Source organism: Natator depressus, chromosome 10 (assembly GCF_965152275.1).
Source record: "Natator depressus isolate rNatDep1 chromosome 10, rNatDep2.hap1, whole genome shotgun sequence".
Lineage (NCBI taxonomy): Eukaryota > Metazoa > Chordata > Testudines > Cheloniidae > Natator > Natator depressus.
The window spans coordinates 40641062-40668345 of record NC_134243.1 but is presented as its reverse complement, the minus strand read 5'-3'; the positions used below and the strand labels follow the sequence as shown (position 1 = coordinate 40668345).

The following is a 27284-nucleotide window of genomic DNA, read 5'->3' as shown; positions in this document are numbered from 1 at the left end:
TAGTGATACTCACTAGATACTAGAGAGCTTGTCAGAGGTCCAGTTCTACACTGAGGTTTGTCCTATACTTATTTTTAATGGCAATCAGGGAAAAAATGCTTGCAGAGATACCTAGGGCTGAAGGGCATAAAAAAAAATCCCAAAATTCTGTCAGGTATCAGGCTAAAGTCCTCTCTTCTTCTTAACTGCAAGTTACTGAGCAGCACTTTGTTAAATTCAAAATTGAGTGCCCCACCCTATGACAGTTTAATCAACTCTTCCTTTTCCTTTGACAGGAAGCAATGGATCCCTGATTCTTACCTGAGCACCAGGAAGCTTCAGCTTCAATTCATCCTAGTTCCAAGGCTTCAGGTTCCCAGATCCCCTCCCCAGTTCCCTCTGAGCCAGGGAGTTCGGTCAGTCCCACTGCAGGCCCTGGCTTCACGGGACAGTCTTTCCCACAGGTCTCCTCCTGCCCTGGTTATTGGACTGAACTTCTTTCCCCTTCATAAAAGGACTGCACAGCCCTCCTTCATGGAGCTGTGCCGTGATTCAAATACGCTTCCCCAGCCCACCAGTATCCAAGCTCCAGCCCCACTACATAGAGGCTCCTGTGGTCTTTGGACTCTTATACTTGGCCCCTCTCCCTCCTCCTTGGAGCTGGGCTGTGATTCAGACAGGCTCCCCAGCACACCAATAAGAACATAAAAACAGCCATACTGGGTCAGACCAATGGTCCATCTAGCCCACTATCCTGTCATCTGAGAGTTGCCTGCCAGATGCTTCAGAGGGAACAAACAGAAGAGGGCAATTATCAAGTGATGTATTCCCTGTTGTGCAGTTGCAGCATCCGGCAGTCAGAGGCTTAGGGACACCCAGAGCCTGGCTAACCGCCACTGATAGACCTATCCTCCACAAATTTATCTACTTCTTTTTTAAACCTAGTTATACTTTTGAGCTTCACAACACCCCCTGGAAACAAGTTTCCAGATTGACTATGTCTTGTCTGGAGAAGTACTTCCTGTTTGTTTGAAACCTGCTCCCTATTAAGTTCATTAGGTGACCCCTGGTTCTTGTGTTACTTGAAAGGGTAAACAACACTTTCTTATTCACTTTCTCCACACCATTCACGATTGTGTAGAACTCTATCATATCCCCCCCTTGGTTGTCTCTTTTCCAAACTGAACACTCCCAGTCTTTTTAATCTCTTCTCATATGGAAGCTGTTCCATATCCCCATCATGTGTTTTGCCCTTCTCTGTACCTTTTCCAATTCTAACATACCTTTTTTCAGATGGGGCAACCAGAACTGCACACTGCATTCAAGGTGTGGGTGTACTAGGGCTTTATATAATGGCATTATAATATTTTCTATCTTATTATCTATCCCTTTCCTAAAGGCTCCTAACATTCCATTAGCTTTTTTGACTGCTGGTGCATGTTGAGCGGAGGTTTTCAGAGAACTCCAAGATGTCTTTCTTGAGTGGTAACAGCTAATTCAGACCTCATCATTTTGTATGTATAATTGGGATTATGTTTTCCAATATGCATTACTTTGCACAATCTCCCCTCTGCTTCTGGTTCCCATCCCAAGGAGCCTCCCTCCTGACTCAATGCTCCCCTGCAAATCTCCTCTCCAGGCTCTACTTCTGATCCTCACCTACTCACTGGATGTTATCATGTTAAGGAGGTATCTACCTGATTAACAGCTGGTGCCAGTCCACTGCTCTCTTCAATACCTGTTTCCTTAAAGAATAAGGTCACGGAACAGGGGTTGGTTAGCCCCAGGTTCCACCCCTTAAAGGGGACAGAACACCCTGTTACAGGGTTCCAGTTGCAACAATTTCACATACCACAATTAGGGAACCCCTGCACTAGCTTTAGGATCACATGTCTCATCATGTCACATAGGTCCATCAATGGCTATTAGCCAGGATGGGCAGGAATGTTGTCCCTAGCCTCTGTTTGCCAGAAGCTGGGAATGAGCGACAGGGGATGGATCACTTGATGATTGCCTGTTCTGTTCATTCCCTCTGGGGCACTGGCCACAGTCGGAAGACAGGATACTAGGCTATATGGACCTTTGGTCTGACCCAGTAGGGCCGTTCTTATGTTCTTATTCATTTTTATAAGCTCTGCGTGACCTTCCTTGAAAAGAGTTTCACTCATTTAACCCAGCCTCTTGGCCCTGCTTTACATCGCCACTATCATGCACTTAGCTGCAAACTCGCACCATGGAGATGGTATGCTATGCTAGATTTAGCACACACTACCCTACGAGAAAACAAACAGTTTTTCCTTTATGGCCCTATCAGAGGATCTCTCTTTGGTTGCTAAGGAACTACAATTTTATTCCATTATAAATCATTTAAAGCAGCTCAGCAGATGCAGATTTAGTAGGCGGACATTTTACCAGGAGCATCTCATACGCTGCATAAGGCGTTATATGCCTCAGAAGCTCCTTGAGATACAAAAATTCAGAAAGCAGCTGTGATTTAAAGTTATGGGTCTTGACATTGCAGACAACATTTACTGTTTAAATAATATTTGCACTGCATGAACAGGTTCTGCTATTCAGAACAGGTTCAAAAGTGCCATCAGAGATTTTAAGTGGGATGACTGATCCAAAGCATTATGTTTTCACAGTAGCTATTAGCACAAGTATACTTTTTAAACTATATATTTATATCTTGGCAGAGAGTATTTAAAGTGGCAACTGCTGAACTCTGCATAAATAAACAATCTTTTTCACATATAGCCACACTGACTCTCTACGTTCTTCTTACAGAACGGCACTAGATTTCCAAAACCACTTTTCACACTCCAGTATTCAGCAGATCATATTGCTTTTGCTGCTCCAGCGCTTAGGCCTGGTCTACACTACAGAATTATGTCAACATAAGACAGCTTACATTGACCAAACTTGGTAAGCGTCTACACTAAAATACAGCTCCCACTGATGCAGTCCACTCATTTCACCAACTTAATGACTCCACCTCCGTGAGAGGCGTAGCGCTTAGGTTATATGATTAGGTCGACACAGTGTCAATGTAGACACTGCATTGCTTACATCAACCGTTGCTGCCTTTCAGAAGCCATCCCACAATGCCCTACACCGGGGAGGCCAACCTGAACCTAAGGAGGAGCCAGAATTTACCATTGTACATTGCCGAAGAGCCATAGTAATATGTCAGCAGCCCCCCATCAGCTCCCTCTCCCCCACACCTGCCGATCAGCTGTTTCAAGGCATGCAGGAGGCTGGGGGGGGGAGGAGCGAGGGCATGGCTGGCTCAGGGGAGGGGGCAGGAAGGGGTGGAGTGGGGACAGGGCTTGTGGCAGAGCCGGGGTTGAGCAGTGAACACCCCCTTGCACACTGGAAAGTTGGCGCCTGTAGCTTCAGCCTCGGAGTCGGTGCCTATACAAGGAGCTGCATATTAACTTCTGAACAGCCGCATGTGGCTCCGGAGCCACAGGTTGGCCATCCCTGCCCTACCCTGACAGCTAAATCAGTGCAAGCGCTCCTGGTGAAGACACGAACCGCCAACACGAGGAGCGTAGTGCGGACATGCAAAAACGATTTAATTATTGTGATGGCTGTATGTCGATGTAACTTAATTTTGTAGTGCAGACTTGCCCTAAGAGATCAGGGCATCCAGCGTGCACACCTGCTCCTGTCTCGCCTTGCTGCTTACCCAGGCGAATCAAATTTATTCTGCTATCCACACACCACCCCGATTCACTACTGCCCTGCCTCACTCTCTCTCAAACCACCCTCAGAAACATGCACACTCCCTGACATTACCACCACCCAGACTCCCTCCACACTACCTACTCACCCCTTCCAGCTCTACACACCTCACTATTAATCCCCCCATCTCTTGCTGTTCCTGCTCTCCCTTTCAGCAGCCTCCAGTTCCCCCCACCACAGCCACACTCCTCTCCACTTCTCTGCCCACCCCTACATATCAGCCTTGCTTCCTACCAACCTCTCTCAGGCTCCTCCCCAGCACCACTGTACCCTGCTCTCACCCTTCACACACACCTGCCCCCGCACCCCACCGCCCATCCCCTTGTCCCTTTCACCCCCCCCTTCTCTTCCAGCACCATGCTGCCTCCCCATATATGGGAGGTAGCCCCCTCACAACCCCCATCCCACTCCTCAGCCCAGCCATACCCTGTTCCCCAGCCCACCTCCCTCCCCCCACTCCGCCCCCAGCCCCCCCCGCTCCGCTCCCCCCTGCCCGGCTCCGCACCCCAGCCCCCCTGCTACCCTCCCCCGTGCCCTGCTCCGCTCCCCAGCCCCCCCGTGCCCGGCTCCGCTCCCACTCACCGTTCTGCGCTGCGGCGGGACCCGAGATGAGGCTGGCGGCGGCCAGCAAGAGGCAGAGCGACCCGGAGCCCGACATCCTCCTCTCAGGCCGGACACAGCGCGACACGGCCTGGGGCAGGAGGGGAACGGCGGCGACACCGAGAAGCGAACAGAGACCGGCTCCGTCCTTCTGCCTCCGACCTCCTACTGCAGCGCCAAGCCCCGCGAGACGCCGCAGCGGGAGGAAGCGAAGCTCCACCCATGGAGCTGCATGCTCACGTGACAGGCTTTGGGAGAAAGTGACCTGTGTCACGTGACAGCACGGGCCCTTAACCTGCCCGGCCACCGTACTGCAGCCCCTTACTACTCCCTTCCCTCCCCTCTCCAGCTCAGAGCCCCTATTCCTGCTGCACCCCCTAAGTGCCACCCCTTCCCCAGCGCAGAGCCCCCTGTCCCTGCTGCAGCCCCTTACTGACACCTCCCCCTCCTCAGAGCCCCCCAACGCTGTTGCAGCCCCTTAGTGCCACCTCCCCTCCCCCAACCCAGAGTCCCCCTGTAATGATGCTCCCTTTTGTTGCCGGCACCCAGTGCCGAGAGGCTGAACGACAGCTTGAGTTGGTTCGTTACCCGTGTGCTACACCCAATAATCACAAGGGGGTGGAGAAGCAGAAAAGTTTATTTGCAGCTGCAAAAAGGTACAGGGAGATTTGAATCTCAAATCCTGCACCCAGAGCAGGAAGTTACACAGGCTTTTATACATCCTTTTTCCCAGCATACTTATCCAATAGCAAGCTGCCCCAAGTATCCATATAGCCAGCCAATCCAGTTCCCAGCTAGTTCCCTGATTCTCTGTATCATTTGTTAAACTATACATAAAGCTGCTTTATTCAGCATTGTTCTTCCATATCTGCCCTGTGTGGCCTTGCTTAGTTTCAGGCAATCTGACTCTGCAACATATTGTTGCAGATCCTCAGCATAACTGCTGTGTGTGCCTCCAGGCGGGGGGGCCAAGGACACTTGGGCCTAGTACGCAGAGCTGCTGCGAGTGCCTCCAGGCGGGAGGGGGGGCCAAGGATACCTGGGCCTAGTGCGAGGGGGCTTCATCGACACTCGTGGTCTTCCATCCCCTCGAGTTACCTAGTGGCCATGCCCCAGTGTCCCCAACACTTTGGTGGGACACTTCTGAGAGTATCAAGTCAAGACAAATTGTTTAGAGCAGGGCAGTCACAGCCCCAGGGTGGTGAGTCTCCTCCTCTAAGGCAAAGCAAACCAGCCAGACAGAGAGGACTTTGCTCTCAACCCACTGGCTAACCACAAGTCATACAAGCAATTCCCTTAGACACTCCAGTTTCCCAGTATCACCACCAGTGCCAATTATCATGGGGACAAATGATCATGGAAACCAATGCCAGTGAAAAAGCTTTTCCTAACATCCAACCTAAACCTCCCCCCTGCAACTTTAGACAATTACTCCTTGTTCTGTCATCTGCTACCACTAAGATCAGTCTAGATCCATCCTCTTTGGACCCTCCCTTCAAGTAGTTGAAAGCAGCTATCAAATCTCCCCTCATTCTTCTCTTCTGCAGACTAAATAATCCCAGTCCCCTCAGTCTCTCCTCATAAATCACGTGCTCCAGCCCCCAATCAATTCTGTTGCCCTCCGCTGGACTCTTTCCAATTTTTCCACATTCTTCTTGTAGTGTGGGGCCCAAAACTGAACACGGTACTCCAGATGAGGCCTCACCAATGCCAAATAGAGGGGAATGATCACGTTCCTCGATCTGCTGGCAATGTTCCTACTTATACAGCCCAAAATGCCGTAAGCCTTCTTGACAACAAGGGCAAGCTGTTGACTCACATCCAGCTTCTCGTCCACTGTAACCCCTAGGTCCTTTTCTGCAGAACTGCTGCCTAGCCATTCGGTCCCTAATCTGTAGCAGTGCATGGGATTCTTCCGTCCTAAGTGCAGGACTCTGCACTTGTCCATGTTGAACCTCATCAGATTTCTTTTGTTCCAATCTTCTAATTTGTCTAGGTCCCTCTGTATCCTGTCCCTACCATCCAGTGTATCTATCACTCCTCCCAGTTCAGTGTCATCCGCAAACTTGCTGAGAGTGCAATTTACACCATCCTCCAGATCACTAATGAAGAAATTGAACAAAACCAGCCCCAGGGCCGACCCTTGGGGCACTCTCCTTGATATCGGCTGCCAACTAGACATGGAACCATTGATCATTACCCGTTGAACCCGATGATCTAGCCAGCTCTCTATCCATCTTACAGTCCATTGATCCAGCCCATACTTCTTTAACTTCCTGGCAAGAATACTGTGAGAGACCGTATCAAAAGCTTTGCTAAAGTTAAGGAATAACACGTCCACTGCTTTCCCCTCATCCACAGAGCCAGTTATCTCGTCATAGAAGGCAATTAGATTAGTCAGGCATGACTTGCCCTGGTGAATCCATGCTGACTGTTCCTGATCACTTTCCTCTCCTCTAAGTGCTTCAAAATTGATTCCTTGAGGACCTGCTCCATGATTTTTCCAGGGTCTGAGGTCAGGCTGACTGGCCCATAGTTCCCCAGATCCTCCTTCTTCCCTTTTTTAAAATGGGCACTACATTTTACATACTGGCTGTATTTCAAGGAATCCCTGTTGAGGTTACAGGGACAAACCATCCCGATGAGTCGAAAGAATAGTAAATATGGCAGGCGACCAGCTTGGCTTAATGGTGAAATCCTAGCGGATCTTAAACATAAAAAAGAAGCTTACAAGAAGTGGAAGGTTGGACATATGACCAGGGAAGAGTATAAAGATATTGCTCGGGCATGTAGGAAAGATATCAGGAGGGCCAAATCGCACCTGGAGCTGCAGCTAGCAAGAGATGTCAAGAGTAACAAGAAGGGTTTCTTCAGGTATGTTGGCAACAAGAAGAAAGCCAAGGAAAGTGTGGGCCCCTTACTGAATGAGGGAGGCAACCTAGTGACAGAGGATGTGGAAAAAGCTAATGTACTCAATGCTTTTTTTGCCTCTGTTTTCACTAACAAGGTCAGCTCCCAGACTGCTGCGCTGGGCATCACAGAATGCGGAAGAGATGGCCAGCCCTCTGTGGAGATAGAGGTGGTTAGGGACTATTTAGAAAAGCTGGACGTGCACAAGTCCATGGGGCCGGACGAGTTGCATCCGAGAGTGCTGAAGGAATTGGCGGCTGTGATTGCAGAGCCCTTGGCCACTATCTTTGAAAACTCGTGGCGAATGGGGGAAGTCCCGGATGACTGGAAAAAGGCTAATGTAGTGCCAATCTTTAAAAAAGGGAAGAAGGAGGATCCTGGGAACTACAGGCCAGTCAGCCTCACCTCAGTCCCTGGAAAAATCATGGAGCAGGTCCTCAAAGAATCAATCCTGAAGCACTTAGAGGAGAGGAAAGTGATCAGGAACAGTCAGCATGGGTTCACCAAGGGAAGGTCATGCCTGACTAATCTAATCGCCTTTTATGATGAGATTACTGGTTCTGTGGATGAAGGGAAAGCAGTGGATGTATTGTTTCTTGACTTTAGCAAAGCTTTTGACACGGTCTCCCACAGTATTCTTGTCAGCAAGTTAAGGAAGTATGGGCTAGATGAATGCACTATAAGGTGGGTAGAAAGCTGGCTAGATTGTCGGGCTCAACGGGTAGTGATCAATGGCTCCATGTCTAGTTGGCAGGCGGTGTCAAGTGGTGTGCCCCAGGGGTCGGTCCTGGGGCCGGTTTTGTTCAATATCTTCATAAATGATCTGGAGGATGGTGTGGATTGCACTCTCAGCAAATTTGCGGATGATACTAAACTGGGAGGAGTGGTAGATACACTGGAGGGGAGGGATAGGATACAGAAGGACCTAGACAAATTGGAGGATTGGGCCAAAAGAAATCTGATGAGGTTCAATAAGGATAAGTGCAGGGTCCTGCACTTAGGATGGAAGAATCCAATGCACCGCTACAGACTAGGGACCGAATGGCTAGGCAGCAGTTCTGCAGAAAAGGACCTAGGGGTGACAGTGGACGAGAAGCTGGATATGAGTCAACAGTGTGCCCTTGTTGCCAAGAAGGCCAATGGCATTTTGGGATGTATAAGTAGGGGCATAGCGAGCAGATCGAGGGACGTGATCGTTCCCCTCTATTCGACACTGGTGAGGCCTCATCTGGAGTACTGTGTCCAGTTTTGGGCCCCACACTACAAGAAGGATGTGGATAAATTGGAGAGAGTCCAGCGAAGGGCAACAAAAATGATTAGGGGTCTAGAGCACATGACTTATGAGGAGAGGCTGAGGGAGCTGGGATTGTTTAGTCTGCAGAAGAGAAGAATGAGGGGGGATTTGATAGCTGCTTTCAACTACCTGAAAGGGGGTTCCAAAGAGGATGGCTCTAGACTGTTCTCAATGGTAGCAGATGACAGAACGAGGAGTAATGGTCTCAAGTTGCAATGGGGGAGGTTTAGATTGGATATTAGGAAAAACTTTTTCACTAAGAGGGTGGTGAAACACTGGAATGCGTTACCTAGGGAGGTGGTAGAATCTCCTTCCTTAGAGGTTTTTAAGGTCAGGCTTGACAAAGCCCTGGCTGGGATGATTTAACTGGGAATTGGTCCTGCTTCGAGCAGGGGGTTGGACTAGATGACCTTCTGGGGTCCCTTCCAACCCTGATATTCTATGATTCTATGATTAGCCTTTTTCCAGTCATCCAGGACCTCCCCCAATCGCCATGAGTTTTCACAGATAATGGCCAATGGCTCTGCAGTCACATCTGCCAACTCCTTTAGCACTCTCGGATGCAGTGCATCCGGCCCCATGGACTTGTGCTCGTCCAGCTTTTCTAAATAGTCCTGAACTACTTCTTTCTCCACAGAGGGCTGGTCACCTCCTCCCCATACTGTGCTGCCCAGTGCAGTAGTCTGGGAGATGACCTTGTTCGTGAAGACAGAGGCAAAAAAAAAGCATTGAGTACATTAGCTTTTTCCACATCCTCTGTCACTAGGTTGCCTCCCCCATTCAGTAAAGCGCCCACACTTTCCCTGACCTTCTTCTTGTTGCTAACATACCTGTAGAAACCCTTCTTGTTACTCTTAACATGCCTTGCTAGTTGCAACTCCAATTGTGATTTGGCCTTCCTGATTTCACTCCTGCATGCCTGAGCAAAATATTTTTATACTCCTCCCTGGTCATTTGTCCAAGCTTCCACTTCTTGTAAACTTCTTTTTTGTGTTTAAGATCAGCTAGGATTTCACTGTTAAGCCAAGCTGGTCGCCTGCCATATTTACTATTCTTTCTACACATTGGGATGGTTTGTTCCTGAAACCTCAATAAGGATTCTTTAAAATACAGCCAGCTCTCCAGGACTCCTTTCCCCCTCATGTTATTCTTCCAGGGGATCCTGCCCATCAGTTCCCTGAGGGAGTCAAAGTCTGCTTTTCTGAAGTCCAGGGTCCGTATTCTGCTGCTCTCCTTTCTTCCTTTTGTCAGGGTCCTGAACTCAACCATCTCATGGTCTCTTCCTCCCAGGTTCCCATCCACTTTTGCTTCCCCTACTAATTCTTCCCCGTTTGTGAGCAGCAGGTCAAGAAGAGCTCTGCCCCTAGTGGGTTCCTCCAGCTCTTGCACCAGGAAATTATTCCCTACACTTTCCAAAAACTTCCTGGATTGTCTGTGCACCACTGTATTGCTCTCCTAGCAGGTCCCCTCTGAGAACCAGGGCCTGTGATCTAGTAACTTCTGTTAGTTGCCTGAAGAAAGCCTCGTCCACCTCATCTCCCTGATCCGGTGGTCTATAGCAGACTCCCACCATGACATCACCCTTGTTGCTCACTCTTCTAAACTTAATCCAGAGACTCTCAGGTTTTTCTGCAGTTTCATACTGGAGCTCTGAGCAGTCATACTGCTCTCTTACATACAATGCAACTCCCCCCACTTTTCTGCCCTGTCTGTCCTTCCGGAACAGTTTATATTCATCCATGACAGTGCTCCAGTCATGTGAGTTATCCCACCAGGTCTCTGGTATTCCAATCACATCATAATTCCTTGACGGTGCCAGGACTTCCAGTTCTCCCTGCTTGTTTCCCAGGCTCCTTGCATTTGTGTATAGGCACTTGAGATAACTCACTGATCGTCCTGCTTTCTCAGTATGAGGCAGGAGTGCTCCCCTCTTCCACTCTCCTGCTAGTGCTTCCTACTGGTATTCCACTTCCCCACTTACTTCAGGGCTTTGGTCTCCTTTCCCCGGTGAACCTAGTTTAAAGCCCTCCTCACTAGGTTAGCCAGCCTGCTTGCGAAGATGCTCTTCCCTCTCTTCATTAGGTGGAGCCCGTCTCTGCCTAGCACTCCTTCTTCTTGGAACACCATCCCATGGTCAAACCATTAAAACCACCATGGCGCCTGGGAGCCAGGCACCAGGACCCCATTGTGTTACGTGCTGTACAAACACAGGACAAAAGGATGCACAAACAGCTGGAGTGTGCTGGTGAACATGGCTGTGAGGTTTGTAAAGCACTGAGAGATTTCTGGATGAAAGGCTCTTGGGAAATCCTCGAACAGAAACAGTGGGATCCCTTGGTGCATGGCACTCGCCATTTCTGTATGTAAAGGAATGCATGGCACTGCTCCCGGTTCCAAATCCATGGAAAAACCCAGTAGGCCTCTAGGGGAAAGGTGATGCAGCCTGATGCTGTATAACTTTTCCTGCAGAGGTCTGCCATACATGCCCTGGAACTCCAGGGTCAGTGGGTAGCTGGGAAAGCCCTGTTAACATGACTCCACCAGAGCTGTTTTGACAACAGACTAGAAGAGACAGAGTATACAAGGTTCAGGAGGATGGGTTGAAGCACTGAGAGCCTGATTCTCCACTGACCTGCACCTTGTGCAGTCACTTACACCTGTGAAAATGCTTACTATTCTGCAGTGTTAATGCTACTATTCTGTGTTTATACGGTGCCTAGTACAATGGGGTCCCAGTCTATGACTTGGGCTATGGTAATGGGCTATTATGACTTGGGCTATTATTATGACAAAAGTCATAATAATAACATTCTGATCCGTAATCCCTTCATAGAGGATCCTGGGGACAACTGTCAATTTAGGAAGCTCAGGCAGCCTGATTCCAATGGAGCTGCACAGTCTGGGAGTCAGAAAAGGGGGCAGACAGCCCAGGTAGAGGTACAGGAGCTAGGGCCTGCTCTAACTGACACCAGCTACATATAGTGCCAAAAGTGCATTACACCTCCTTTCCAGCCCCCCAACACACACCTCCACCCTAGTGCCAGAGCAGCAGCTGGTGTTTGCTGCAGTAGCCAGCTCGGCTAGGTTTACACCATCCGAGAGCTTCCCCTGCCCTGCCTCGGGTATTCTCAGCCAGCCAGTAACAGATATAGTCTGGCTCCTTTGCATCATTTATATGGCACAAAGAAGCCAGATGGGACATGGGAATCTGGCCCAGTCTCTCTAAGAAAATCTCACTACTCAGCTAAAGACAATGAAACTCTGTCCCTAGGAGTATGGCAAGAAGTCACTGACAGCCATGGAATGCAACCATTGGTACCATAAAGCCCCATATTGATAACACACTTCAATGGGACTTAAGCATATGTTGATGTACTTTGTGGAATTATGGCTTAGATCTCTCCAACCAAAGCTGCAGTTCTAAAGCTGACCAACATCAAATATTCCAACTCTGGTGCATCCTGCATTTAAATAATTTCACAGTGCATCTCTATGGCTCACTGAACTCTCCAGCTGTATAATTTGTAATGCTGCTACTTACTTCATAGTCATCATGCAGGAATAGGGTTGCCAGGCATCTGGTTTTTGATAGGAATTAGAAAGTAACTAGTTAGGGATGCGGTTTTTGTAACTATCTTGGGATTCATTAAACAACAAACCAAATGAATGAGAAAGGAATAAAACTGTTAATAAAACAAACAGGAGAGCTTCTGTAGTGAACTGCTGCATACAGCCATGGGATGTTCCCAACCTCCACCTCCAGAGCACATCTCCAAATGCCTATATTCATAATACTGTCCCTTATGAGGGAGCATCTCTAAATTATAATCTTCTACAAACATATCTCTACATCTTCCCTCTTAAAGAAAAACAAATGAACTTCTATAGCCATATATATATATGGCTATAGAAGTTCATTTGTATATATAAAACAACTAACAACTATCTAATAACACATGTATTAATTTTTTAACCCATGTAGTACATTTCCATAAACCCAATGTGTCAGCTGCCTAGAGAGGAGAGGTTACCATCACATCACTCTGGAGTGAGTCTTTACCACTCACTTTTCCCAAATACCCCTTCTCCAGGCAGGTTAGCAAGTCTCAGCAGGCATTGATCATGACATTGGAGGTGATGCGGAGGAGTGTGGCACACTCATTGACCTGCTCGATCGTCTTGTTACTTTCAGCAGGCAACTTGAGGGTCTCCAGCTCGTTGAGGGAATGCTGTAGTGCCATGCCGTGCTTGGCGATCTGGCCATTGCATGTGCTCAAGTCCTCCACTTTGCTGGATAGGGTGCACAGCATGCTCTGCAGCTCTGCCTTGTCTGTCTGCAACATGGACTCTTCGTCACCTGACTCATCCAGTTCCGCCAGCATCTTGAGGGCCTTGGCCTTGAGTTTATCATGGAGTGCAAATGGCACCTCTCGATATGGATGGATAACTGGAGTGACCTGCTTGTTTATCCAGATTGTATGTTCACCCTGCAAGCAACCCAACCTTGAAACAGGTCATAGTATTCCCAAATAAGTGCCTTGTAGACAGATTCAGTGTGCTCTTGTTGTGAAATCATCAGTTTTATCACACTGAGTTTCTCACATGCAGCCAGGCCTAAAATTGCTATCAACTCCTTTGGCACTACAGTGAAAGGGAACCTGTACCTGATGTTTTTATGGCTGATCCTAGCAATGCACCTCCCCTTCACTGATATGTTTGTTCTAGAATAACCAGTTACTTTTATTTTTGTTAGTTCCAGTTTTGGTCTTATTTTCAGTCTCTCATAATCTTGTTCAGACAGAATATTAACTTGAGCTCCTGCGGCCAGTTTTAGTGGTATAATTGTTCCATTCATTGTCATAGGCAGTATCCAGTCGGCTTGCTAGATCGCAGTGCATCTATGAAAAATGTCTCAACCAGATTGTCTTTAACTGAATGCACTTGACTTTTCTGCATTGGGGATCTGCAGCATTTTGCAAAATATGACAGAGTTTCCCGAAGGGAAAACACTATTTGGGGCCATTCTCTGATCCACACCTTCCACATGACTGTCTGTGTCCAGTCTTTCCCCTAGCAGTGGTTTCATAGCGAGCGGTTCCACTCTTTGATTTGACCTTGTGATAAATTAAGGGGTGGAGGTAGCTCCCTTTTATGGACACCCAGCCAGTCAGTTAGCTATAAGGTCCCTCTTGGTGGCTGTTCTCTGCTTGCTTTACCTGTAAAGGGTTAAAAAAGTCCCCAGGTAAAGGAAAGGGAGTGGGCACCTGACCAAAAAAGCCAATGGGAAGGCTAGAACTTTTTAAAATGGGGAAAAAACTTCCCTTTTATGTCTGTTGTGGTTCTCTGGGAAAGAGGGGAACAGGGCAGCAGTTATGTTGTGAGAAGCTGAAGGCCAGATATGAAAATCATCAGATCATATCAAGAACTACCTAATTAACAATCCAGATATGTAAGTAGATCAGGAATGTTTAGAAAGATGCAATTAGGTTTCTTTCTGTTTATTTCTTATGGCTAGTGAATTCTTCTGTGCTAACCCCAGATTCTTTTGTTTGCTTGTGACCTTTAAGCTGAACTCCCAAGAAAGCTAATTTGGGTGCTTAATTTTTGGAATTGCTCTTTTAAAATCTAGCAATGGCCTGAGTTTTCAGATGTATTTTCTTTCTTTTTGTTTTTAATAAAATTTGCCTCTTTTAAGAACAGGATAGGATTTTTGGTTTGTGCATATGTTGTTTAATTAGCTGGTGGCAACAGCTAATTTCCTTTGTTTTCTTTCTCAGCTCTTCCCCGGAATGCGAGTGAAAGGGCTTGAGGGTACCCCTCAGGAAGGAATTCCCAAGTGTGCCTTTCTGGGTTCCAAAAAGGGGTTTTTTGCATTTGGGTGGTGGCAGCATCTACCCATCCAAGGTCAGAGAGAAGCTGTAACCTTGGGAGTTTAGTACAAGCCTGGAGTGGCCAGTATTAATTTTTAGAAACCTTGCAGGCCCCCACCTTCTGCACTCAAAGTGCCAGAGTGGGGAAATCAGCCTTGACAGACCTATTCTGGCTATATTCTTTTGTACTTAGTACATGGATAACCCCTTCTGGTACATTCAACTCTTTGGCTTGTGATTTCACAGTTTCTGCTGCCTCCCATACTTGGAGAGCTTTTTGTACAGTTAAGTCTCCTTCACAGAGGAGTCTCTCTTAACAGATTGTCTTTAATGCCACAAATGATTCTACCTCTGACCAGAGAATCTGTCAGCTCACCAATATCACAGGTTTTACTGAGTTTCCTTAATTCTGTGACATATTGCTCTATGGTGTCATCAGTTTAATAGTCAGCAAGCTTAAAACAAACAAAAGGAAGTATTTTTTCACACAACACACAGTCAACTTGTGGAACTCCTTGCCAGTTGCCAGGATGTTGTGAAGGCCAAGACTATAACAGGGTTCAAAAAGAACCAGATAAGTTCATGAAGGATAAGTCCATCAATGGCTATTAGCCAGGATGGTGTTACCTAGCAGCTCTGTGTTCTTGGGCAACCAGGGTGCAGTACCCAGCCTGTCTGACTCACAAAAGACCTTCCCCCCAGCCTCTGCTTGAACCAAAACCAATCAGAAGAAAGACTTACAAAAAAGCAATGAAAAGGCAGTGGGAGACACACCTAAACCCCTGGGACAAGAGTGACAGGATAAAGAAAACTCCCCTAGCCTCATTTGCATTGAAGATGGGACAGGGAGGCATCTCCATTAGCATACAGAATGGACAACAAAGATTCCAAGGCAAGAACTGCATGGAACTCTGGGACCAGAAAAGCAGGGAAGCACTGCATGATGGGGGATCTCTGCTCTAGATATTAATGAACCCACACCTGCACACACTCAGCTCAGTAGTTATCAGACCAATTCTAGTAATAGATCCTTTATTGACAGGTTTCAGAGTAGCAGCCGTGTTAGTCTGTATCCTCTAAAAGAACAGGAGTACTTGTGGCACCTTAGAGACTAACAAATTTACTAGAGCATAAGCTTTCGTGGGCTACAGCTCACTTCATCGGATGCATAGAATGGAACATATAGGAAGATAGATAGATAGATACATACAGATAAGTTGGAAGTTACCATACAAACTATGAGAGACTAATTAGTTAAGATGAGCTATTATCAGCAGAAAGAAAAGGAGTACTTGTGGCACCTTAGAGACTAACCAATTTATTTGAGCATAAGCTTTCGTGAGCTACAGCTCACTTCATCGGATGCATACTGTGGAAAGTACAGAAGATCTTTTATACACACAAAGCATGAAAAAATGGGTGTTTACCACTACAAAAGGTTTTCTCTCCCCCCACCCCACTCTCCTGCTGGTAATAGCTTATCTAAAGTGATCACTCTCCTTACAATGTGTATGATAATCAAGTTGGGCCATTTCCAGCACAAATCCAGGGTTTAACAAGAACGTCTGGGGGGGTAGGAAAAAACAAGGGGAAATAGGTTATCTTGCATAATGACTTAGCCACTCCCAGTCTCTATTCAAGCCTAAGTTAATTGTATCCAATTTGCAAATGAATTTCAATTCAACAGTCTCTCGCTGGAGTCTGGTTTTGAAGTTTTTCTGTTGTAATATCGCAACTTTCATGTCTGTAATCGCGTGACAAGAGAAAGTGAAGTGTTCTCCGACTGGTTTATGAATGTTATAATTCTTGACATCTGATTTGTGTCCATTTATTCTTTTACATAGAGACTGTCCAGTTTGATCAATGTACATGGCAGAGGGGCATTGCTGACACATGATGGCATATATCACATTGGTGGATGTGCAGGTGAACGAGCCTCTGATAGTGTGGCTGATGTTATTAGGCCCTGTGATGGTGTCCCCTGAATAGATATGTGGGCACAGTTGGCAATGGGCTTTGTTGCAGGGATAGGTTCCTGGGTTAGTGGTTCTGTTGTGTGGTATGTGGTTGCTGGTGAGTATTTGCTTCAGGTTGGGGGGCTGTCTGTAGGCAAGGACTGGCCTGTCTCCCAAGATTTGTGAGAGTGTTGGGTCATCCTTCAGGATAGGTTGTAGATCCTTAATAATGCGTTGGAGGTGTTTTAGTTGGGGGGCTGAAGGTGACGGCTAGTGGCGTTCTGTTATTTTCTTTGTTAGGCCTGTCCTGTAGTAGGTGACTTCTGGGAACTCTTCTGGCTCTATCAATCTGTTGATTGATAAGAACCAGACTCCAGCGAGAGACTGTTGAATTGAAATTCATTTGCAAATTGGATACAATTAACTTAGGCTTGAATAGAGACTGGGAGTGGCTAAGTCACTGGAAATGGCCCACCTTGATTATCATACACATTGTAAGGAGAGTGATCACTTTAGATAAGCTATTACCAGCAGGAGAGTGGGGTGGGGGGAGAGAAAACCTTTTGTAGTGGTAAACACCCATTTTTTCATGCTTTGTGTGTATAAAAGATCTTCTATACGTTCCACAGTATGCACCCGATGAAGTGAGCCGTAGCTCACGAAAGCTTATGCTCAAATAAATTGGTTAGTCTCTAAGGTGCCACAAGTACTCCTTTTCTTTTTGCGAATACAGACTAACACGGCTGTTACTCTGAATATTATCAGCAGGAGGAAAAAAAACTTTTGTAGTGATAATCAAGATGGCCCATTTAGACAGTTGACAAGAAGGTGTGAGGATACTTAACTTAAAGAAATAGATTCAATATGTGTAATGACCCAGCCACTCCCAGTCTCTATTCAAACCCAAGTTAATTGTATCTAGTTTGCATATTAATTCAAGCTCAGCAGTTTCTTGTTGGAGTCTGTCTTTGAAGCTTTTCTGTTGCAAAATTGCCACCCTTAAATCTGACTTAGAACAATGCTTCCTTAGCTCTCGTCCCCTAACACCCCTACTTTACTTGCGCTGCTTTGATGACATCTTCATCATCTGGACCCATGGAAAAGAAGCCCTTGAGGAATTCCACCATGATTTCAAGAATTTCCATCCCACCGTCAACCTCAGCCTAGACCAATCCACACAAGCGGTCCATTTCCTGGAAACTACTGTGCTAATAAACGATGGTCGCATAAACACCACCCTATACCGGAAACCTACTGACCACTATACTTACCTACATGCCTCCAGCTTCCATCCAGGACACACCACACAATCCATTGTCTACGGCCAAGCTCTACGATACAACCACATTTGCTCCAATCCCTCAGACAGAGACAAACACCTACAAGATCTCTATCAAGCATTCTTAAAACTACAATACCCACCTGCTGAAGTGAAGAAACAGATTGACAGAGCCGGAAGAGTACCCAGAAGTCACCTACTACAGGACAGGCCCAACAAAGAAAATAACAGAACGCCACTAGCCATCACCTTTAGCCCCAACTAAAACCTCTCCAGCGCATCATCAAAGATTTACAACCTATCCTGAAAAATGATCCCTCACTCTCACAGATCTTGGGAGACAGACCAGTCCTCGCTTACAGACAGCCACCCAACCTGAAGCAAATACTCACCAGCAACCACACACCACACAACGAAAACACTAACCCAGGAACCTGTCCTTGCAACAAAGCCCGATGCCAACTCTGTCCACATATTTATTCAAGTGCCACCATCATAGGAACTAATCACATCAGCCACACCATCAGGGGCTCGTTCACCTGCACATCTACCAATGTGATATATGCCATCATGTGCCAGCAATGCCCCTCTGCCATGTACATTGGCCAAAACGGACAGTCTCTACGCAAAAGAAAAAATGGACACAAATCTGACATTAGGAATCATAACATTGAAAAACCGGTAGGAGAACACTTCAACCTCTCTGGCCACTCAGTAAAAGATTTAAGGGTGGCAATTTTACAACAGAAAAGCTTCAAAAACAGACTCCAACGAGAAACTGCTGAGCTTGAATTAATATGCAAACTAGATACCATTAACTTGGGTTTGAATAGAGACTGGGAGTGGCTGGGTCATTACACATATTGAATCTATTTCCTTAAGTTAAGTATCCTCATACCTTCTTGTCAACTGTCTAAATGGGCCATCTTGATTATCACCACAAAAGTTTTTTTTTTCCTCCTGCTGATAATAGTTCATCTTAACTAATTAGCCTCTCACAGTTCGTATGGTAACTTACTTACATACATACATACATACATACATACATACATACATACATACAGATAAGTTAGATCCATCTATCTTCCTATATGTTCCATTCTATGCATCCAATGAAGTGGGCTGTAGCCCACGAAAGCTTATGCTCTAATAAATTTGTTAGTCTCTAAGGTGCCACAAGTACTCCACATCCTTTATTGGTACGCAAAATAGCGAAGTGCCCTAATTGCATTGTGACCTTCCTCCAAGGAACACCACCCAAAGCTAGGAATTATCAGTTCCTATTGTCTAGGCTGAACAAAACAACTTTGATATACTCCCTTGAGTCATCAGTTTACACATTAACAAATCTAGTGTTCTCCTGTGAACTATTACTGTTTCCCTACAAAAACCAGGGCTAGCTGTGAGGGGACGGGGGGGCTCCACTAGGACACAGTATAGAAAATTGTGTCTGCTGCTGGTGCATACGTATTCTCTCTGCTCTAGATGCACAGAGATGGTGGAGTGCTGTGCTGGAGGAAGGAGGGCACAAGAGACATAGCAGACAGGCAGGAGAAAAGGTGAGAGGGAATAACAGAAAGCAGCAGGAGCTGCAGGGAGAGAGGAGGAGGAGCCTCTTATGCACCTCTCTAGCACCCCCAGGAGTCCGGACTGATTAACACCAGCTTCTCAGGGAGCTTCCTGTTTCCTGCTGCTTCCCTGAACCCACATGAGGAGAACAGGCAGTCAACTGAAGTAGTAGGAGCCAGTTAGGCCCTTCAAACGCTGATATCTTCCCTCACTCAGACCCTGTTACCAGCCTGCTTCTTTGTCCCCTTCAACTGAGTGTTGAGAGCCACTATAGCTGGCACAGAACAGCAGTCATGAGTGAAAGAAGAAAACACCCCTCTGGGGCAGCATTCAGAAAAAGAAAGCAAGCAAAGGAAGCTTTTCTATCTAAGCAGGAGAGCTCCTTGCTCTCCTGAGATACATAGACACAAATGTTCACGGTGAGCCTTCCGGCCCCAGTGAGGATGTGAGTGGTGAGGAGATGCCTGATCTTCCAATTAGTCAGAGTGCAGGTGACCTGGCAGCTACTGCAGCATCCATATCTCCATCTCAAATGGACGTAACCATGCACATTCCTGAAGAAAAGTGTAGATCAGAGAAGAGTGTGGTGGAGGCGCAAGAAACAGCTGCTGCTGAGTTTAGTTCCTTAAGTCTAGATGATCCAGGACTGTGGACCCACTTGAGCAGTAGCCTGAGGGACTTTCTTGTACTGCATGGACTTTCTTGTACTGCATGGGCCACAGCAAGTGAAAAACTTCATGTTCCCCAAAGACAAAGAAAATAGAAGTTTCCATCCAACACATTACTAGCGTGAAATCCCCAATGGTGACAAATTGGAGAGGCCATGGCTTATGTACTCAAAAGCCCAGAATGCTGCATATTGTTTTTGTTGCAAACTCTTCCAGTCTAATGTTCCAGCCACACCGGGTTCTACAGGAACAAAGGACTGGAAAAATCTGGCTAGAAATCTGGCATGCCATGAGAAGGCAGCAAATCACCAGAGAGCATTCTATAGGTGGAAAGAGCTTGAGATGAGACTAAGGTTAAAGGCCACCATAGACGATCAGCATCAAGAGAAGATTGCATCAGAGTCTCTTTCCTGGCAAAATGTTCTGAAAAGGCTCATTGCCATTGTGAGACTGCTTGCTACCCAAAACCTAGCACTGCGTGGCACTTCAGATCAGCTGTATGTGCCAAACAATGGAAACTTCCTTAAAATTGAGGAGCTGATGGCTGAGTCTGATGCTGTACTCCAGGAGTATCTAAGAAGAGTCGCCATCCAAGAAATGTACACACACCCCTACCTGGGAAAAACAATTCAAAATGAGATCATACAGTTACTGGCAACAAAAGTCAAACAGAAGATTGTGGCAGATCTGAAGTCAGCAAGATATTACTCTGTTATTCTGGACTGCACACCTGACATCAGCCATACGGAACAAATCACTTTAATGGTGCGTTTTGTAACAACAACAGAACCTAGTGAAAATGTCCCTGCAATGGTGACTGTCAGAGAGCATTTTCTAGAATTTATTGACATTGATGATACTACAGGAGCTGGTATGACAAATGTGCTTCTTAAAAAGCTGGAAGATATGGGAATTGCAATAGCTGACATGAGAGGTCAGGGCTACGGTAATGGTGCCAACATGAGAGGAAAGAACAGAGGATTGCAGACACGGATTCGAGAGTTAAACCCTCCAGCTTTTTTTGTCCCATGCAGTTCTCATTCATTGAACTTGGTGGTCAGTGATGCAGCCTTCTAGTGAGGCTGCTGAATTTTTTAATGTAATTCAAAGCATCTGTGTATTTTTCTCTGCATCAACTCATTGATGGCAAATTTTGAAGCAACATCTGGGAACATCCTCTCTGAAACTGAAACCACTGAATGCCACATGATGGGAAAGTTGAGACGACGTGATAAAGCCTATCAGACTCCAAATTGGGAAGATAGATGATGCCATAGTTGCCATTAGGGAGGATAATGCTATGACAGGAACTGTTTTTTGGAGAACAGTGGCAGAGGGAAATGGAATCACCAGAAACATACATAACTTCAAATTTCTGTGTGGCTTAGTGTTGTGGCATGACATACTGTTTGAAATAAATGTTGTAAGCAAGAGACTCCAAAGTCTTGACCTTGATATATCTGGAGCAATGGAAAAACTGGACAAAGCAAAGTCCTACCTACAGTCTTACCCATCAGATGAGGGATTTCAAAACATTCTGAACAGTGCACAGAATTTTGGCAGAGGAACTTCACACTGAAGCTATTTTCCCATCCCTTCAAGAATACAAGAGTCACCAAAGAAGAAGACATTACGAGGCACGGGATAATCCCATAAGAGACCCCAAACAATAATTCAAAGTTGAATTCTTTAACCAGATGTGAGATTATGCAATACAGTCAGTTGAAGAACATTTCATGCAGCTCAAGGAACACAGCAGTATATTTGGGATGTTATATGATATTCCAAAACTCCTCACTATACCTGAAGAAGACCTACATGAGCAATGCAGGGCACTAGAGACAGTGTTGACACATGATGATATTGCGCGATATTGATGCCAGTGATTTAGGTGATGAACTGAAAGCCCTTTCAAGATACATTTCAGCAGGAAGAACTCCAAAGGCTGTTCTGGAATATATGTGCACAAATAAGATGACCACCCTCTTTCCAAATTCTTTTGTTGCTCTGCGCATACTTCTAGCACTTCCAGTAACAGTTGCCAGTGGAGAACGCAGCTTCTCCAAGCCAAAGTTAATAAAAACACATCTAAGCTCCACAATGACACAGAAGAGGCTGGTCGGCCTTGCAACCATCTCAATAGAGCATGAGCTGGCCCAGACTGTGGACCTCCAGCAGAAGCAGTTCAAATCTTTGCAACCAAGAAGGCACAGAAAGCACCAGTTTGATTATTTAAACAGACAAAAATGCAGTGTTTACTATGCAGACGAGAAAAGTTACATTTGCTGTTCAGGTGTTTGAAAGTGTTACTTAAAATTTTTGAACAAGGCATTTTAAGTTGTTCTCCTTTATTGGGGTAGGTAGTACCATGTAGCAGTGCCATGAGAGGTGTAGAACAGGAAGAAGGCAGAATTGAGACCTTTCAGAAAGTTTTGGCCCAAGCGAGGGGGCATGGGGGTGTCATTTGAGCTCCCTGCCTCAGGTGCCAAAATGTTGTGGGCCGGCCCTGAAAAACCCCTACCCATGCTTAAGTAAGTGTTCTGATGCCTGGATCCAAAATCTGCATCAGTGCCATTGGGACTTCATCTTCTCCTGACTGATTGTACTGGGGTATCTGCCTGTCTCCAGAACTCCGGACCCTCAGCTACCACTACCACCACCTGGGACCCTCGATCGATTCAAGCTTCATGGAGTGGTGAGAATCCAGCTCTCTCTCTCTTTCTCTCTCTAGGTATAGCCTTCTGACCCTGACTTGTGTGATCAGTTATAGTTTTCTAAACCTGACTTTTGTAATCAAATTTAAATTAGATTTAATATTATAACTGTTTTGTTTATTTGGCTTCCTTATGGTTATTACCTGGCAATAAATAACTTTCATGGTTAAGCTGATTGCTTCCCTCCCTCAACCTCCCCTCCCCCCGCTGGTGTTTTTTGGCTTCCTCATTCACTCTACAGCAACGCTTCTCATACCTAAGCTAAAAGATTCCTGCAGTGCCCAAAAATCCTGTGGGGTTTGCTCATCAAGTGGGTTACTACTCTGATGGGTTGGGTCACAGAGACCCCCTTGGGACTGCCACCTGATGTGCTGAGACTACCTCTGAGCCCATTTTCCCTGGAAGCTTGGGATTTCAGTACCCTGTCTTGTTGAGCCAGACATGCTAGCCTGCTAGAAACATAGACCCAGGTCTGAACCACGTCCCCCACAAGCTGCAGACTTAACTGAAAACAGCTTAGTAAGTGTTCCTGTCTCTAGCACGCAGATACCCACTTCCCAATGGGATCCAAACCCCAAATAAATCCGTTGTACACTGTATAAGCGTTATACAGAGTAAACACATAAATTGTTCACCCTCTATAACACTGATAGAGAGATATGCACAGCTGTTTGCTCCCCCAGGTATTAATTACTTGCTCTGGCTTAATTAATAAGTAAAAAGTGATTTTATTAAGTATAAAAAGTAGGATTTAAGTGGTTCCAAGTAATAACAGACAAAACAAAGTAAATTACCAAGCAAAATAAAACAAAAACATGCAAATCTAAGCCTAATACAGTAGGAAACTAAATGCAGGTAAATCTGACCCTCAGAGATGTTCCAATAAGCTTCTTTCACAGACTAGACTCCTTCCGAGTCTTGGTCCAGCAATCACTCACACCCCCATAGTTACTGTCCTTTGTTCCAGTTTCTTTCAGGCATCTCTTTGGGGTGGAGAGGCTATTTTTTGAGCCAGCTGAAGATAAAATCGAGGGGTTTCCAGGGCCTTTTATATTCTTTCTCTTGTGGGCATAACCCCCTTTGTTCTTCTGTGCAAAATCACAGCAACAAGATGGAGTCTGTAGCCACCTAGGCAAATCACATGTCTATGAATGATTCAGCTTTTTGCAGGCCGACACCATTGTTTACATGTTAGTCTGAACTTTCCCAGGATAGCTCAGACGTGGATTGGCATCTCCCAACGTCCATTGTCAGTTAAGTGTTTCTTGATTAAGTACTTTCTGAGAATAGTCCTTTCTCAAGAAGCTGACCAAATGCTTTACTGAGTTTATTTAGAATCAAACAAATACATAGCCAATATTCATAACTTCAAATACAAAAATGATACACATATACAGACAGCATAATCATAACCGGCAAACTACAACCTTTCCATAGAGACCCCACTTGACCTCCTCTGTACAAGAACTGGTGCAACCATAGGACCCTGGTTGCAACAATGATCTATACGTTCATAGTTTTTTGTCAATAACGTCACAACTACCAGAACAATTGTAACATGAAAGTGGAGATAGAGACATGCTGAAGCTGGGACGTATGAAGGTGGCAGCTTGGAAGTGCTGCTCGACCCAACCTACTGAGTCCAGGGACATATAAGGGGTCAGCTTGGGAGTGCTGATTAACCCGGTCCTCTCAGATGTGCTCTGTTAATGTGTGTGTGAGTTCATCTGATTCTGGGGCTGGAAGAACCAGCCCTGGGGAACCTAGATCCTGCAGGATAGCTCCTGGAGGGAACTTGAAGCAGGGAGAAGTAGAGCTCTGTATGAGAACACAAGTGGCACAAGCAGTACATTGATAGAATTAGAGACACCCCCTTCCAGAAGAGTAATCCTAAAAAATGAGCATACCCCAAAGTAATGGGCAAATCTGGTAATAATGGGCAGAGATGGTGTCCCTAGCCTCTGTTTGCTGGAAGCTGGGAATGGGCAACAGGGGATGGATCACTTGATGATAACATGTTCTGTTCGTTCCCTCTGGGGGACATGGCATTGGCCGCTGTCAGAAGACAGGATACTGGGCTAGATGGACCTTTGGTCTGACCCAGTGTGGCTGTTATTGTGTTCTTATGTTTGTTTTTTGCATGCATGCAAAAAACAATCTGTCAAAGGTTTCATTCCTTTTTGGCATTCAATATTCCTCAAATAGAGTCAGTATTTTACCTCATGCTTTCCCCTTCTTCAAACCTAAAGTTTTTATAAATGTCCAATGCTTCCTCCCCAACAACATGCAAAAAGATTGATTTCACTTTATCATTTTTCTCCTCTGCCCCTATTGCTGCTAAATACAATTCAAATCAATGTCTGATTTTTTTCCAGTTCCCTGCAACATTGCCTGAAAATTGCAGACTGGATGGAAGTTGCAACACATCCATTTTGGGCTTTTTCCCCCTTCTTAGTTCTCAAGTGCCTATACACAAATGCAAGGCGCCTGGGAAACAAGCAGGGAGAGCTGGAAGTCCTGGCACAGTCAAGGAATTATGATGTGATTGGAATAACAGAGACTTGGTGGGATAACTCACATGACAGGAGTACTGTCATGGATGGATATAAACTGTTCCGGAAGGACAGGCAGGGCAGAAAAGGTGGGGGAGTTGCACTGTATGTAAGAGAGCAGTATGACTGCTCAGAGCTCCAGTATGAAACTGCAGAAAAACCTGAGAGTCTCTGGATTAAGTTTAGAAGCGTGAGCAACAGGGGTGTTGTCGTGGTGGGAGTCTGCTATAGACCATCGGACCAGGGGGGTGAGGTGGACGAGGCTTTCTTCCGGCAACTCATGGAAGTTATTAGATCGCAGGCCCTGGTTCTCATTGGAGACTTCAGTCACCCTGATATCTGCTGGGAGAGCAATACAGTGGTGCACAAACAATCCAGGAAGGTTTTGGAAAGTGTAGGGGACAATTTCCTGGTGCAAGTGCTGGAGGAATCAACTAGGGGCAGAGCTCTTCTTGACCTGCTGCTCACAAATGGGGAAGAATAAGTAGGGGAAGCAAAAGTGGATGGGAACCTGGGAGGCAGTGACCATGAGATGGTCGAGTTCAGGATCCTGACCCAGGGAAGAAAGGAGAGCAGCAGAATACGGACCCTGGACTTCAGAAAAGCAGCCTTTGACTCCCTCAGGGAATGGATGGGCAGGATCTCCTGGGAGAATAATATGAGGGGGAAAGCAGTCCAGGAGAGCTGGCTGTATTTTAAACAATCCTTATTGAGGTTACAGGGACAAACCACCTGATGTGTAGAAAGAATAGCAAATATGGCAGGCGACCATCTTGGCTTCACAGTGAAATCCTTGCTGATCTTAAACACCAAAAAGAAACTTACAAGAAGTGGAAGATTGGACAAATGACCAGGGAAGAGTATAAAAATATTGTTCAGGCATGCAGGAGTGAAATCAGGAAGGCCAAATCACACCTGGAGTTGCAGCTAGCAAGAGATATTAAGGGTAACAAGAAGGGTTTCTTCAAGTATGTTAGGTGGATATAAGGTGAGTCCCCCTGGGGGGGGGGGCTGCTGACCCGCTCCCCGGAAGGGGGGAGTGGAGGGACCCAGCCCCCGGACCCAGCCCCCAGACCCAGCCGCTTGCTGTTTGTGGACCCGTATCCGGACGAGAAAGTCTCTTATCATCTGCTCCGGCATCCCTGGAATGCTACAGCTGCAAAGAAAGCCCGGAAAAGAAAGGGAAAAAGCCGTCCACTGGAGGAACACCGCCTGGGGAATCTACAAAAATCGCCATGAAGGGGGCTTAAGACTGAGTAACTTTCGAACTGTGCTCTCGTGTGGGGGGAGGCCTTGACTGTGTCTTGACAGTGTCTTGACAGTGTTTGTAGGGACACAGGGGGTGTGGCACAGAGCTGCCCCCCGATCCATCTGTGTCCTCCCAACCCCCACACTACTATCCTCACCACTGCCCCCCTCCACTGTCTTTGCTGGCTGTTTAACATCTGCCTCTCGACTCACCTGCTCGCCTTGATTCCACCGTGTGGGCCAGAAGCACCAGCCAACCAAACAGGACTCTCTCTGTATGAGCATACGTTGGTTCATGTGCACTCCCCCCAACTGTCCATCCCACAGCTTGTCCCTTTTTACCTGACCCCAACTCCTGTTAACCACCTGCCACCGCCCCCGCTGGGGCATCGGCAATGGAGGGCACCGGGGTGACCTCCGCCGCTGCCATGCCCATCGCCTCCCCAGACTCTAGGGGAGCCCCCCCAGCCAGCAGGAAAGGCCAGGGCAAGAAGAAGGGGAAGGGCCCCGCTAAAACCACCATGCCCTCCATGGCAGGGGCCACCCCCACTGCTGCGGCCCCGCCACCTACCACGGCATCCTTCCCTGCTGCCCCCTCCACCGGCTCTGTGGGTGTCCCTCCCTCAGCCCCCAGGATGTATGCCCGGGCGGCAGCAGCCCCCCTGCCTGCTGCCTCGTCATCTCTCCTGCCCACCGCCTCCACCACCATCAATAGCGGCCGCGGCCCCTTTCCCACCATGACAAGGAAGCAAGGTATCTGATGCCTCCTGGTGCCCGCCTCACCCCACGTGGAGACCTACGTGTGGGTGTTGGCGAGGGTGGTGGGGCCCTCGGCCATTGTGGTGGCCTCCAAAATGTACGGGAAGGTCGTCGTCTTCTTAGCATCGGAGGCTGCTGCC

The 27284-nt window shown here is 46.7% G+C and overlaps 1 protein-coding gene across 1 annotated transcript in view; it reads right to left on the bottom strand.

Moving 5' to 3' along the window:
* The window catches only part of NPTN (neuroplastin), a 100236-nt gene extending 95639 nt beyond the window's left edge, over positions 1-4597 (bottom strand). The window contains exon 1 of the mRNA XM_074965865.1: positions 4309-4597. Within this exon, the coding sequence (XP_074821966.1) occupies positions 4309-4384 (76 nt within the window). The 5' untranslated portion in view covers positions 4385-4597. The remainder of the gene's footprint in view (positions 1-4308) is intronic.
* Between the last annotated feature and the right edge of the window lie 22687 nt (positions 4598-27284).